At 41.7% G+C, this 15,188-nt stretch overlaps 1 protein-coding gene across 2 annotated transcripts in view; it reads left to right on the top strand.

Annotated features, from left to right (window-relative positions):
* The window catches only part of SLC22A3 (solute carrier family 22 member 3), a 94,330-nt gene that overhangs the window by 37,539 nt on the left and 41,603 nt on the right, over positions 1-15,188 (top strand). For both annotated transcript variants that reach the window (XR_008298220.1, XM_027056505.2), the window contains exons 2-5: positions 6,691-6,794; positions 9,140-9,294; positions 11,013-11,181; positions 12,068-12,185. Coding sequence is in view for 1 of the 2 variants with exons in the window: in XM_027056505.2 (XP_026912306.1) it covers positions 6,691-6,794; positions 9,140-9,294; positions 11,013-11,181; positions 12,068-12,185 (546 nt within the window). In the remaining variant the exon portion in view is untranslated. The remainder of the gene's footprint in view (positions 1-6,690; positions 6,795-9,139; positions 9,295-11,012; positions 11,182-12,067; positions 12,186-15,188) is intronic.

Below are 15,188 nucleotides of genomic sequence, written 5' to 3'. Positions count from 1 at the left end.
GTTAAGAGGCCTATATAGGCCAGCAGATCACGTGAAAGAAATGTTCATTATGACTAGAATTACTTACGGTATCCTCTCCCCTCATGGAGGCCCAACCCACATTTTTCTCTTTACGATTACAATAGTTTTTAATCATTCTGTTAGGGTGGCTTGGTGTTGATTAGAAATGGAAACCACCCGGGGTGCCTGGGTGGCTCAGTGGGTTAAGCACCTGACTTCGGCTCAGGTCACAATCTCATGGTACGTGGGTTTGAGTCCTGCGTTAGGCTCGGAGCCTGGAGCCTGCTTCAGATTCTTTGTCTGCCTCTCTCTCTGCCCCTCCCTCACTCATGCTCTGTCTCTCTCAAGAATAAAATATTCTCTCTCAAGAATAAAAAAGAAAAAGAAAAAAAGAAATGGCACCCGCCCATGGAGGTTGACATGTAATTGGCCAGGGCTACTTTTAGCCAGGGGCACCCCATACCTGATGTCAAATCAAAGGTACATTTGATGTTTTTGTTAACGCTGATGAAGAGTTTAGTGGCCACTGATTTTGAACAAAAAGTTGATTAGGAATGGCTCAATTTAGCACTCATCCTTAGAAAATGCAAACAGTGAAAAAGAAAGAAAGAAAGAAATAAAGGGAAAGAAAAAGAAAGAAAGAAAGAAAAGAAAAGAAAATCAAAACACAGGCACATATGTCTGGTCACTTGACATCAGAGACTTCCCTTTCTCCCACAACAGTACAAAGAGCTAATGAGGACTCTTCCTCACGGACGTGACTGACGTCAGATGCTGTGATGGCCTCTAACCTTGACCCTCTTACATGACAGTTTGTTCTAGAGACATCTGCAGAAAAGCCAGCAGCTGGTCATCCAGGTCCACTCTCTGTGGCTTAAGGAGCAGGCAGGCCCCCTCTGACTTTCTAAGTCTTTTGCATACCTGCATTATTTGTACCTAATTTATTGCCTTTGACCTTTGTATAGTGGAGATATTCTGTTGCTCTAGTCTTAAAGGGGACTTAGAAATCAAAACTGTAACAGGTATTGAATGGTAACTCGTCCCAGCATTTTATCATTGTAGCTGAAGTTAACAGAATGTCTATTTGGATTGTAACAACGAGGAAATGCTAAGAAACATCCCTAGGTCTAGAAGCCCTTCAAAAGTATCTAATAAAGCTGGAGTTGTGCTTTCTGTGAAATGAAGCAATGTGATTCTTTCAACATTACATGAATAGTTATTTGAGTCCAAGGGGAGTAAGTTCTCTTTGTGTAAAGGTGATTTTGAAGATTAGTAACTAACAGAATGGGTACACATGGATTTATGAGTATTTAAAAATAATTTTAAATGTCTTTGTGTAGACTCAAAAAATAAAAAAAAGAAATGTCTCATTTGCTCTTGATAAATTGCCTTAGAAGAAAGACATAAACACGTGTGTCTTTGATTCAGACTTGGGTACATTTGACAAGAGGTAGGTTTTAGGTCTGTCTGGGAACTACAACAAACTTTCAGTACTTTATTTTAGGAAAAAGTCCTTGGCCTGCGAAGCTCATCAGCTTCCGTGTCTGCTGACCTCTCTTTAAACATGAAAACATATCACAGACCCAGAGCTGTTGTGGTAGCAGGCAGTGTGAGCTGAGAGCTGATTAGCAAGCGCCAGGCCCAGGAGGCAGGAGGCAGGCTGCCTCCTGAATGTATGAGTTAGAGTCAAAACCAAGCCCCCGAATGCGTGTCCCTGCTGTGTTGGTCCCCATACTGGAAACACAAGTGTATGTGTGCTTGTGTGCATTTCCTAACAGGTACATGATTTAATTTATTTTGTACTTTTGAAAGATAGCAGGCTCCCATCATAAAAGCAGAAACCAGGTGAGGTATCTCAAGCAGGAAGGGATTTAGTAAAAGGATTTGGATTTGAGTTGCTTTGGAAGGGCTAGGAAAGCACAGACGGGAGAGATCAGGAAGGATAGCGCCTGAGGATCCCTTGCCCTGTGTGGGGCATTACAGTGCTCACAGTGCCCGTGGGCCCAGTGCCCCTTTGCTCCGACGTGGACAGGGCATGGTTAGAAATGCTGGCTGACTTCAGCCACCAACCCCTGTTGTCACTGCCACGGTTCGAGCTGGAGCTGCTGCCATATCCAGAAGCAGAAGGCCCACTACCTGCTTCCAGCCTTCTGATCTTGCACTTACCTCCCCCTTCCCCCACTGGCGGAACCAGAACTCGGAGCCTTGCTGGCAAGGTATTCTGGGAAAATGAAGTTTTCACACCTCCAGCCCCTGGGATGCAGAATAAAGCACAAAGAGCAGGCAACACGTAGCCCAGATGGCATCACAGTCCTTTAGAAAATGTCATCACAGAACTTTAACCACTTAGACATTTATTTTCAATTAAAGTATGAAGAACATTTATTTTGGGGTGCTTGGGTGACTCAGTCGGTTAAGCCTCCGATTTTGGCTCAGGTCATGATCTCACGGTTTGTGGGTGTGAGCCCCACATGGGGCTCTGTGCTGATAGCTCAGAGCCTGGAGCCTCCTTCAGATTCTGTTTCCCTCTCTCTCTGTCTCTCTCTCAAAAAAAATAAACATTAAAAAAATTTTTAAGGAAAAATATTTTAATACGAAATATGAAAAAACACTTTTTGATAGTTTCTCTTACGGGAGGGTGAAAAAGATCATCAGTTTTCTATTGGAGAATCTTTCGTGGATTTAAAGAATATTTGGGGAGCAATTTTAGTTCGTGCAATTCAAAAGCGGCTGCACAAATTTGTTGGAAGGATAGCTCTTGCTGGGCCTTGCTGTGTCATCTGTGCAGAGCTTGCCTGCGCCCCCAGCTAATCCCGGTACCTGCAGCACAGCTGGAGGAGGCGACTTCCACTCTCGGGGAACTTATATTTGACACTGGTTGCTACTTTTCCTGAAGCACAGTGTTTTCTCTGGCAGCTAAGTTGCCTGTTTGATATGCTTTTTTCCTTGTTGCATTCTTTTCTTTGTTTTTATTTTTATTTTTTAATTAAACAAATTGTTTAAAATGTTCCTTTTATTTTTGAGAGAGAGCGTGTGCACACATGCACACACCGAGCAGAGGAGGAGCAGAGGGGGAGGATCTGAAGCGGGGCTTCAGGTTGTCCGCAGAGCCCCTTGTGGGCTCGAACTCACAGACCGGGAGATCATGACCTGAGCGGAAGTTGGACGCTTAACCGACTGAGCCACCCAGGGGCCCCTTAAGTTTTTATTTTAATTCCCGTGTCATTAATATACAGTGTTATATTAGTTTCAGGTGTACAGTATAATGATTCAACAATTCCATGCATCTCTCAGTGCTCATCCTGACTCGTGCACTCCTTAATCCCTGTCCCTTACTTCACTCATTCCCCCACCCACCTCTCCTCTGGTACCATCAGGTTGTCCTCTGTAGTTAAGAGTCTGCTTCTTGGTTTCTCTCTCTCCCTCTCTCTCTCTCTCTGTCCTGTTTCCTAAATTCCACATGAGTGAAATCATATGGTATTTGTCTTTCTCTGATTGACTGATTTCACTTAGCATTATACACTCTAGCTCCATCCATGTTGTTGCCAATGAAAATATTTCCTTTTTTGTGGCTGAATAATATTCCATTGTATATATACTACATCTTCCTTATCCATTCATCTATAAGTGGACACTTGGACTGCTTCCATTGTTTACCTGTTGTAAATAATGCTGCAAAACATAGGGTTGCGTGTATCCCTTTGAATTATGTTTTTGTATTTGGGAGGTAGATACCCAGTAGTGTGATTACTGGATCATAGGGTAGTTCTATTTTTAACTTGTTGAGGAACCTCCATACTGTTTTCCACAGTGGCCGCACCAGTTTGCATTCCCATCCAAAGTGTAAGAGGGTTCCTTTTTCTCCACATCCTCGCCAACACTTGTTTCTTGTGGTTTTGATTTTAGCCCTTCTGACTGGTGTGAGGTGATATCTCATTGTAGTTTTGATTTGCATTTCCCTGATGATGAGTGATGTTGAGCATCTTTTCGTGTGTCTGTTGGCCATCTGTTGTGTCTTCCTTGGAGAAATGTCTGTTCATGTCTTCTGCCAATTTTTAATTGGATTATTAGTTTTTTGGGTATTGAGTTGTATCAGTTCTTTATATATTTTGGATACTGCCCTTTATCGGATATGTCATTTGCAAATATCTTCTCCCGTTCAGTAGGTTGTCTTATAGTTTTGTTGATTGTTTCCTTCACTGTGCAGAAATTTTTATTTTGGTGAAGCCCCAATCGTTTATTTTTACTTTTGTTTCCCTTGCCTCAGGAGACCTATCTACAAAAATGTTGCTACAGCCAACATCGGAGAAATTACTGCCTGTACTCTCTTCTAGGATTTTCAGGGCTTCAAATATCACGTTTAGGTCTTTCATCCATTTTGAATTTATTTCCATGTGTTGTGGAAGAAAGTGGTCCATTTTCATTCTTCTGCATGCTGCTGTCCTCTGACTGCATTCTCTGCATGGTTAATTCCAGTGGGAAATTATTTCAGTTAATTTTAATCGTCTGCAAGTTTACTTATAGTCAAACTGCCATGCCTTGAGAAACTAGTACCTGAATGGATGATAAAACTCACTTTAAGTTACCAAAATTACTATCCTCTGCATATATGGAAATCTTTTTACTTTTTAATCTCCATAAATCTTCTCAGCAACTCTGTGACATGGGCCAGCTACCAATGCTCCCATTTTCTCCCCAGCCGTGTTAAGTGACAGGTCATTAGCTGTGGAACCAAGACAAGAAGTTGGGTTCCGTAAATAAATGTGACAGTTTGCTTATGAATGTGTATTTACGAGCGATCCTCAAGCTGGGGTGGGCAAGCCATTTGGAGGTATGCAAAGCCATTCGTTCACAGGGTGGAGGGTCTGGATACGTTGAAGGGACTCCATTGTCAGAGCCTCGGCTCATGTGGGTCCAGAACGGATCTGCCTGAGAGTATGCATGTGATGAGGACGTGGGTCCTTTTTCCTAAATGTCCTTCTCCCACTTGGCTAAAGGAATCCTACCTCTCTCCCATCTCGCTATGATGCACTGACTTGATGTTTTAAAACCTGTGGGGACATAGGGTAGATCAATTTTTAATTTTTTGAGGAGCCTCCACACTGTTTTCCAGAGTGGCTACACCAGTTTGCATTCCCACCGATGTTTATAGCAGCACTTTCAACAATAGCCAAATTATGGAAAGAGCCTAAATGTCCATCAACTGATAAATGGATAAAGAAGTTGTGGTTTATATATACAATGGAATACTACTTGGCAGAGAAAGAATGAAATATGGCCCTTTGTAGCAACGTGGATGGAACTGGAGAGTGTGATGCTAAGTGAAATAAGCCATACAGAGAAAGGCAGATGCCATATGTTTTCACTCTTATGTGGATCCTGAGAAACTTAACAGAAGATCATGGGGGAGGGGAAGGGGGGGAAAAAAGTTAGAGAGGGAGGGAGGCAAACCATAAGAGACTCTTAAAAAGTGAGAATAAACTGAGGGTTGATGGGGGTGGGAGGGAGAGGAAAGTGGCTGATGGGCATTGGGGAGGGCATCTGTTGGGATGAGTGCTGGGTGTTGTATGGAAACCAATCTGACAATAAATTTCATATTTTAAAAAAAACTGTGGGGAATGGAATAGTGGGACAGTTTGGGCTATTGGTTTTGGTATGAAGAAGATCATGAGGAAAGAAAATAACTGAGCCTAATGATTTGATTCAACAACTTTTGTAAGTGTGGCGGTCTCCGTCTCTTTCCTTGCAGCAAGAGCGTAGGACTGAAAAGGGCATGTTGGTTAATAGGCAAGTAAAACTAATTTTGATGATAGATTGCTCTGTGAGTCTTGGCACGTAGCCGAGAGGGAGACAGAAGAATTGAGTAACATTGCTGTAACAAAACTCTGTCAGTTCTCAATAATTTATTTATACACATATGTTTTCCTGGCATGTCTATTTATAAAAATGAAAAATGGAGCAGAATTGATGTTTAGCCATAACTGACTCTAGTAATAAACAGTCTTCTTCCCCAGATGACATGAACTGCCTGGAAAACCCCAGGCTTTCTTAACATTCTTCTAGAAACAGAGAGCCGCATTTCCAACAAAATGTTACCCCTGCGCAGTAATTCTTTTTCAAGATTCCTACATTTTCTGTTTGCATCTGTTGCAGTCTAGTAACTGTAATTATAACCCCATCAGAAAGGATGCAAATATTTCGAGACGTTGTCACAGGGAAAAATTTGTAGTTAAATGTCAGTTTATGTATATAGTTTTTACACACAGAAGTATCTGTGTACCTCACGGTCGATGCAATACGCACTGACACAAAACACAATAAAATATGTTCTGCTGATGATACGAGGATGTAAGTCTGTGGGAATGAAAACAAGAATTCAAAGAGAAAAAAAGATCGACTTCAGATTGAGACCACTGAGGAACTTGGGTGATGGTAGGTGTCCGGTGGCTTCAGTATTTAGACTGTTGGAGACAGTGGGGACATCTTTGCCAGTTATTGAAACTGACCAAAAAACAAAAACAAAAACAAAACCCTTACGTATCAATCTAAAAATATGCATGTGAAACGTTTGAAAAATGTAAGGAGTGTTTGGGCAAAAATGTTTAACGATCACAGATCTAGACAGAAGACCAGATGTCTTGAGGATAAGCATGGTCACGTGACTCCCACGCATTTGCTTTGTTTTCCCAGTTTGACCTCGTGTGTGTCAATGCTTGGATGCTGGACCTCACACAAGCCGTCCTAAACCTGGGCTTCCTGGCCGGAGCCTTCACCTTGGGTTATGCGGCGGACAGGTAGGCACGAATATGACAGCCGTTGACATGATGCATAAGTGTGGGGATGAAAATATTTTATGTTAACATTAGGAAACAATTTTTGTTAAACTTGGGGGGGGCGGAATCTTATTTTCTCTACCTGTGACATTCTCACTTGTTTGGTTAGACTAATTCTCTCCTTGTTGAACTGCGTCTCCTTACTCCTTGAACTGTACAAATGGATGGGACCACTCCCCGTGGATCTGAAAGCATGTTAGCGGAAACACCGGCAAGGCAGTAACTTCATCATGGGACAGACGGATAGCTGGCTGGACACTGCGGACAGAGTTGATTCCCTGTGCTTCCGTAACTCACTGGTTGTGGTCTGGATTAATTTAGTCATAGAGTCGGCCCCTTCCCAATATGTTTCGGTTATATTTTTTAAAAGAAATCCTTGTATTTTATTCTACAAGTTAAAAACTCTGCAAGAAAAAAAAAACAACACAGTTTTTCCAAAGACCTTTAAGAGAATTGTATCTATTATTTAACATTCGTAAAGATATAGATTAATGGCAGACATGGTGAGTCTGTATACTGAACATAGTAATTTTTCTATTCAACATTCCTGTTTTGGACATTATTGATGTTGGTTATTATATCCATGCCTAACTATTCCTTTATCCCAATTCTAACTATGAAAATACATGCAGTAATTTAATAATTCCTTCTATACCCCTTAGGACAGGGGTAGGAAAGCTTTGGCCATTGACCGTGTCTGGCTGGATATCGCTCTGGTCACTCTAAGCCCAGCCTTGATGGGTCCCTGTGACCCAGCACACAGCGCACAGTGCTTAAGGGTACTTCTTGGAGAACTGCCCGCAGCAATTAATTAGCTAATTGGAGACAATAAAATGCCCCAAATGCTTTAGCCAGTTGACAATCTGAATTTGGCCGGATCCGGACTTCAAAGTATAACCTTTGTTTTCTTTTTCTGCTCCTTCGTCTTCTGCATGTGAGTTTCTCCTTAATCCCTGTGTCTGATGCCCTTTCCCTGTCTTTTATCTGTGTTTTTTCCTATGGTTTCCTCTTATAGCCCTTCCCATTCATCTTTCTTTTCTTAATCTCCCCACACATCACTTTCTCTCCTAGCTGCTGTGGCTTAGAATTGAGTGATGTGTTTTCAACACGTATTTCGTCATTTTAGTTGTTACTCTTCCTGATTTAAACATTAGGTTTTGCTTCTTCTTCATGTTCTTCTCTCACAGTCAATAAACATAATCCCCAAACAAAAGAACTCAACTAAAGGAGGGGGGCTTTTCCTACCTATGTTCCAGCAGGGGCCTGCGCACCTGTCCTCATTGATGATTCCATGCTTTGAAGAAGAAGACAGACCCATGAATGATTCTGCCTCACCACAGGGCCAACCATCTTGGCTCCTTCTCTGCTTTTATATCATTGAAAGAAAGGACCAGAAACAATTTAATAGGCCCCAAATCTACCAGAGGACAGTGTAGGAAGGACAGACGGTGAATTTTAAAACCTGAATAAATGAGAACTACTTCTGTCTCTGCTCCGCTGACCGAAGCAGGACACTGCATGAGTGAATTTGGTGGGAATTTCTATGGGAGAATGTTTTTGAATCAAGTCTCATAAAGGTCATTGACGACAGACTTTCACCAGCCAGTAATCTGGCACAGTTGCACTGAACCATTTAGCATCAGAATCCCAGAGTATTGCCCACGACGGTAACCTGTGCCCTTTGCCTACGCCTTTAGTAACAGCTACGTAAATGGTGAGACTAAAATGCAAAACTTAAGAACAGCTCGCCCTGGTCGTGAACTTTAGAGTTTGTAAGCAGCTTTCACATCAGCATCGCATTTGAGCCTGTACAACTTCACTGTAGAAAGGGAGGGGAGAAACAAGCAAACAAACAAAATCTGAATCTTGGTTCCCTTAAGAAATGGACCCAAGGTCGCATAGTTGGTGGATGATTGAGCCACGACTGAAGCCTGCTCCTGGGGCTTTCTCCCTTTCTCCTTCCAACTCCACCCACAAAAATGCTAGAAAGGTATCAAAGCTGGGCCATCGGGGCGACTGTATGTGACAGAGAGGGTCATCTTTTTGGAAACTGCAGTCCCCCCGAAAATGCATTCTGTGCCTTGCGTTTTGTAATGCCATTTCAGGAACACATGTCCTTACTTGCCTGGTTTTGCTGCGAAACGAAACGCAGAATTCTCAGCCATCCTGTACATGGTAGTAATAATGCAGCATCGAAAACAAAATTTCTGTCCTGAAGCCTCTTCTAACAACACTTACCGATAGTGCTTTTCACTGTGTCGGAGAAAATGCCAAAGGTGACTTCTTCCTCTCTCTTTCTCAAAAAGGTACGGCAGGATAGTCATTTACTTAATATCCTGCTTCGGTGTTGGCGTCACCGGTGTGGTGGTGGCGTTCGCACCAAATTTCCCCGTGTTTGTGACCTTCCGCTTCCTACAAGGTGTGTTTGGAAAGGGCACGTGGATGACCTGCTACGTGATCGGTAAGACACTGCTGCGCTCCGTGTCTCTTTGACGGCCAGGGTCAGGTGTCCGGGCGGTGCCGGCCGCTGAGCCTCCTTGGGCTCGTATGATGAGGCTTCACGGCTGCCACACGAATGATCTCTGCAAATAGGAAGGTCGCTGCGGTGAGACTCTGACTCTGGCAAAATGAACTTCTCATTTTTAGGTCCTGGCCACATACGGAATATCACAAAATACGGGGGTGAACCACGCTCTTGCAGATAACTGCTGTACTGTTATCACAAGTTATTGTTTGCCTTCTCGGAGATTGACGTTTATGAAAAATGTCAGCAATTCTTTGAAACCTTTTTAAAGCATTTTCTGTGCATTTCTGGGGTATAGTTTGAGACGACACTCCTGTGTTCTCAAATATTTCTTAATTCTATTCCTTGTGTACAAGTGGAAAGCTTTTTACTGTGAAGGAGATAGGACCTAAAAATGAGAAGCTCATTTGTGAACCTTTGTTACTTCCGTAACCAGAAAGTTTGACCTTTCTAGAAAGAAAACCTTCCCTTTGCTGTTTGCTCCTTTTACTGAGAAAAGTCCTGGATGCTACTTGGGCTCTGTTGCCAGTGATGTGCAGACCAGTCACCTCCTCTAAGGGTCACGGTGGATTCGTGACCAGGGAGAGGCAAAAGCTTCTTTTACAGTATTGCTCCAGATCTTTAGGCTTCTAGTCCCTTCCATCACTGCTAGATAATCCTTCCCCAAGCAGTGCCCACCTTAAGGACCCTCTGAAGGTCTTTGTTTGGGCCGGGAAGGAGAGAGAGTGTCGGGAAGTTGCCTGTCGCTGGCTGGGGCAGAAGGGATAACTTTGGCATATGAAGCATTTCTAAGGAGATCTAAGTGTAGGTGAATTTTCAAAGCTGCGATCTTAGGGCACAACCAAGTAGCGTAATCCCAAGATGATCGGAATAGAATTAATGACAGATAGAAATGGATTCGTTTGGGTGGAGAAGGATGCCAGCAATAGAATTCTCCATCTGATTTTTAAAGAGATATCACCTACATGGAAAGTCTGTGGAGAGGACCATCATGTAATAGAAACTGTCTTGTGATCTTGAAAAAATCATTTGTAGAGTCTAATGCTCATAAAGAATCTCCCAAAGAGACTATAATATGCAAACCTTTAGAGATACCATGATAGAAATCTAGCCAGTTTATTTTACTTCTGTATTGATACACTAGTCATCATTTAAGCTTTCCTAAAATCAACAGATACATTTTTTTGTATAACGAGAAGAGTGCTAGGCTGTGTGTGTAAGATGAGTGTGGCCAGTGCCTGCCAATAACTGGCAGAGAAGAGAGTGAGCAGAAAACCCAGCTCCAGCAGGCATGGAAGTTTTAGTGTCCTTAAGAATGCTGTGCCGTTGGGGCACCTGGGTGGCTCGGTCGGTTAAGCGTCCGACTCCAGTCATGATCTCACGGTTTGTGAGTTCGAGCCCCACGTCGGGCTCTGTGCTGACAGCTCAGAGCCTGGAGCCTGCTTCGGATGCTGTGTCTCCCTCTTCTCTCTGCCCCTCCCCCACTCATGCTGTCTCTATCTCTCATAAATAAATAAACTTTAAAAAATTAAAAAAGAAAGAGAATTCTGTGGTGTTCTAACAATGCCGATGGATATGACAGATGTAATGTCTCTGTGTGTTTATTTTGGAGCTCAACTTGAGCTTCCCTAACCTCTGTGTTTGTTTTCCTTCAGTAACAGAAATAGTAGGTTCAAAGCAAAGGAGAATTGTGGGGATAGTAGTCCAAATGTTCTTCACCCTTGGAATCATAATTCTCCCTGGAATTGCCTACTTTATCCCCAGTTGGCAAGGGATCCAGCTAGCCATAACGCTGCCCAGCTTTCTCTTCCTCCTTTATTACTGGTAAAGTGGTTCTGGTCATTATTGAATTTATTCTTATTCCACAGAAATGTAGAACTGTCTAAACCAACAGGAAAATGAAAGCAATTAAGGAGATTTTCTGACATCTCCAGAATAGCCGTGGGCTTTGAGAATTTCTAGAGTGTTTGAGAATTTATAGAGAGTGGTCATTAATTGACTAATAGTTCTCATTAAAATAGATTAATAAAGTACCAAAACGCGAAACTGCAGAGTATTAGTTATGTTTTGTTATTTTGTAATATTTTCACGAACACTGTAAGGTAACAAACCCTATCTGCCGATATTTCAACATGCAAATTAAATGCAACGAAATCGCTTTGCTTCCCTGTGTGTTCTATTACGCAAATTAATATTGTTCAGGAATCCTCTGAGGAATAAGAAAACGTTGAGAGCATCAGAAAATTAAGTTACCAGAAAGCTACAGGTGTATACATTTGACTCTTACTGAAGCAAATACATTTTGATCATTTCTCTAATTTAATTTTAATATATGGGGAAATCAGTTTACATACTGATTAGGCACTTACTGCCTAAGTGCCCATTGAATTCTTTTCATGTGTGTAATTTCAGTTCTTTTCACGTGTGTAATTTAGGACACTGTATTCTAGGGTAGCCTGGTCTTACAAGAACAATGTAATATTGATTGTTTTTATTATGACCAATGATCCAATTATCAAGTGAGCATTTTTTCCCTCCATTATAAGCTTTCCAAGATAATCTATGTTTCAAAGAGCATGTTCTAAACTCTCAGAATCTCCTAAAGTTTTATCTAATTGCAAGCTCTATTTTAAGAGGGAAAGTGAGGTTGTTAATTAACTGTTAAGGTTTTGAAATTCCTAGACATAACTCAACAAAGTCTTCTTGCCAGGGTGGTTCCTGAATCTCCTCGCTGGCTGATTACTCGGAAGAAAGGAGATAAAGCATTAAAAATTCTGAGGAACATTGCCAAATGCAATGGGAAGTATCTCTCACCAAATTACTCAGAGGTAATTTCATTTATTACTAGTAACAAATATTATTCAAGTGAGTGAATTAATTTGTCTCATTATCAAACATCTGACTAAATCATTTTTAGTTTGGCTTTAAAAAAGGAAAAAAAACCGCCTTGGGGAGAATCACAAGGTGCATTAGAGAAGACACACTTGGAAGCTGTGACAGCATTAAGGTTGAGCCCAACTGGCCACTTAGTCCGTATTTTCATAGTTGCACCTTGTCACTTACATTATTAAACTTTACCTACCGTAGGCCCCGTACTATGAAATCATTCATTCATCTTAATTGCACAAACTAGAGATCTTTTCTTGACATTCAGTGTCGTCTAAAGATTTGTCTTTAAATTTAGTCTTGGAAATACTGTTTCTTCGAATCAGAGCTTGAGCAAGAATGTAGTTTTCAACCTTTAGACTTACACATGCTGGCTGGCCTACTCCTCCCTCCTTACCTCGTTCCCTTCCTCCCTTCTTTTTCTTCTTCCTTTGTCCAGCAAAGCCTTTTGGGGTGCTTCTGCATCATTACACTAAAAGAAATGGTGGGGACTAAAGCTTATTCTTTGCTCTTTGGAAGGTTTGATATGCCTCAGATATATTTGAAGCCACACCTGAATAATTAGAGAATAATATATAAAAAGATATGGCAATGTGGGCGCCCGGGTGGCTGAGTCAGTTGAGCGTCTGACATCAGCTCGGGTCATGATCTCATGGTTTGTGGGTTTGAGCCCCGTGTCGGGCTCTGTGCTGACAGCTCGGAGCCCGGAGCCTGCTTTGGATTCTGTGTCTCCTTCTCTCTGCCCCTCCCCTTCTCATGCTCTGTCTCTCTCTCAAAAATAAATAAGATTTTGAAAAAAAAAAAAAAGACATGGCAATGCTTTACTACAGAGACTAAGTGAATATAGAATAACAGAAGATTTCTTATAAAGGGATGTGAGGGAAGAATTTTTGGAAGATACGAATCTTGAAGAATATTAGGTCGCTAACATTTTTTTTTTTGGTAGCACTCAGTTTCGATAGAACATTCTGATAGAAAACAGGCTTCGTTGGTTTTATTATCACCTCCCCAACCCCCCAGAACTTGGTCGGAGATATTTGGATTTCTACCTTTTTCCTTCACTCTTATGTTCAGCAACAAGCAGGAGCCTCCATGTTTACAAAGGTTTCAGTTGACCAGTTGTCACTGGATTGTGATGATGTACCTGGGGGTTTACAGATCGTACAATGTGTGGTAAAGATAAAAAGAAAAAAATCTGTTTTAACCATTAAGGTTAAAGCGATCCTGGTTCTCTGAGCACCTTTGGGCTGTGTATTCCTTTTAGGGAAAAAGTATCCACTGCCTTCACACCTTGCTCTCATCCCGTTAGCCTTGGCCGTCACAACAGGATCAAACGTATAATAATCTGCACTCAGTTTTAATAGTCCAATAAGTATTTTTACTCCTCACTCAGCAGTATCCTGAAGACACTGCACACGTAGTCCTGGCGTTAAGCATTTGTCAGATCTACATCAAGGTTTTAAAAAAATAGAAAAAAAAAAAAAAGAAAGAAAGAAACCAGTGTGTTCTGATGGCTTCCAGAAGAAGGCACCACTTGACGAGGCATGTGATGTGTTATTGTGAGTACTGCTAAGAGGCCCCAGCTACTTCTGCACATCCTCGGGGGACCAGTTCAACGCTGCGCCCATAGACCCACTGACCCACTTCTAATTCACAAACACTGTAGAGACATTTCCCCGGGGAAGTAGTCCAATGCTCTACATGGTTGTGCTTGTGGAAGGATCGTAAATGATGGATCCAGTGGCTTCCAAAACATGTTAACTCTGGTTTTAAGCAGTGAGATGATCTCCATTTGAAAGTCAGGTTCGAAGCCAGACATGAGTTTCTCGCGGAGTTTAGTGCCCCAGCCACCACTGTCTGATGATTACATATTGTGATTGGCTCATAAGCCTCTTCGGTCTTTAATCTGTAGGTTCCTGTTCTTTTCTTTTCCTTGCAACCTTGGGAATAAAGAATGCTAGGGTTTTTTTTTTTTTCTTTCTTCCTTTTTTTTTTTTTTTTTTTTTTTTGTTTCTGTAGACTTGCCTGCAGTCTAAATTTTGTTGATTACATCCTTAGGATCCTTTAATATGGCCCTCTGTCTCTTGTGTTCCCTATCAGTCGGTAGGTAGATCTAGAGCTTAATTAAGTTTGGGTTTGATACTTTTGGCAATCCTACTTCGTAAGTGGTTTAGTACATTTCCATTAAGAGATAACTCGTGTCTGCCGGTTTCTTCTTTTGTGATGTTAGCTGCCACTGATCGTCGTTGCCTGGATTTATGAATTTATCAGAGGTCGCAAGTGACAGTATTCCCATGTTATCGTTATTATTTCATTTATTGCTGGAATACTTACATAAAGACTAACTTCTCCCATCAATCATTTGGTGACTCTGAGATACAGGTCTTACAGGAAAGGCAGGAAACGTGTAATTCTTTCTTTTCAAAATAACAAGTCGGTTCACTGCATTCTGCAAAAGCTATCAGTGAATTGTGTGTTGTGGGGTTTTTTAAAAAAATTTTTAAGCCTCATTATTAACATCTGGGTTTTAACCTACTATGAGTCAGCCCTTCTCAGTTGTTGTCATTATCCTGATTTGTGCTTAGATCGCCCCATCTTTGGACAGACAAGGCTCATCTTTGTTGGTTCCGGGCTCCCTCTGCCATATTCTAGGAGTTTCAGAATGCCGCTTTGCTCATTAGCACGGTGACATTTTCCCAGGCTCATCTTGTGGTCTCTGGTCTCCCTCTTGGAATCACCCACTTCTCAAAGGGTGCTTTGAGGTGTGAAACAAATGTCTTCAAACTGAACCTATCCATCCCCAACCTTTTAAAATTGTACAACGTAAGTAGAAAAGCAAAGTATTGTCTTCAAGAAGAGAAGGAATTGACATTTCAGTTTAAAACCCCTTGCTAATAGAGGAATTCAGTCAAATTATAGGCCAAACCACAATTTTCTGTTTCAGA

This window comes from Acinonyx jubatus, chromosome B2 (assembly GCF_027475565.1).
Source record: "Acinonyx jubatus isolate Ajub_Pintada_27869175 chromosome B2, VMU_Ajub_asm_v1.0, whole genome shotgun sequence".
Lineage (NCBI taxonomy): Eukaryota > Metazoa > Chordata > Mammalia > Carnivora > Felidae > Acinonyx > Acinonyx jubatus.
The sequence above is the reverse complement of the archived record's forward strand: the minus strand, read 5'-3'. Positions and strand labels throughout refer to the sequence as shown.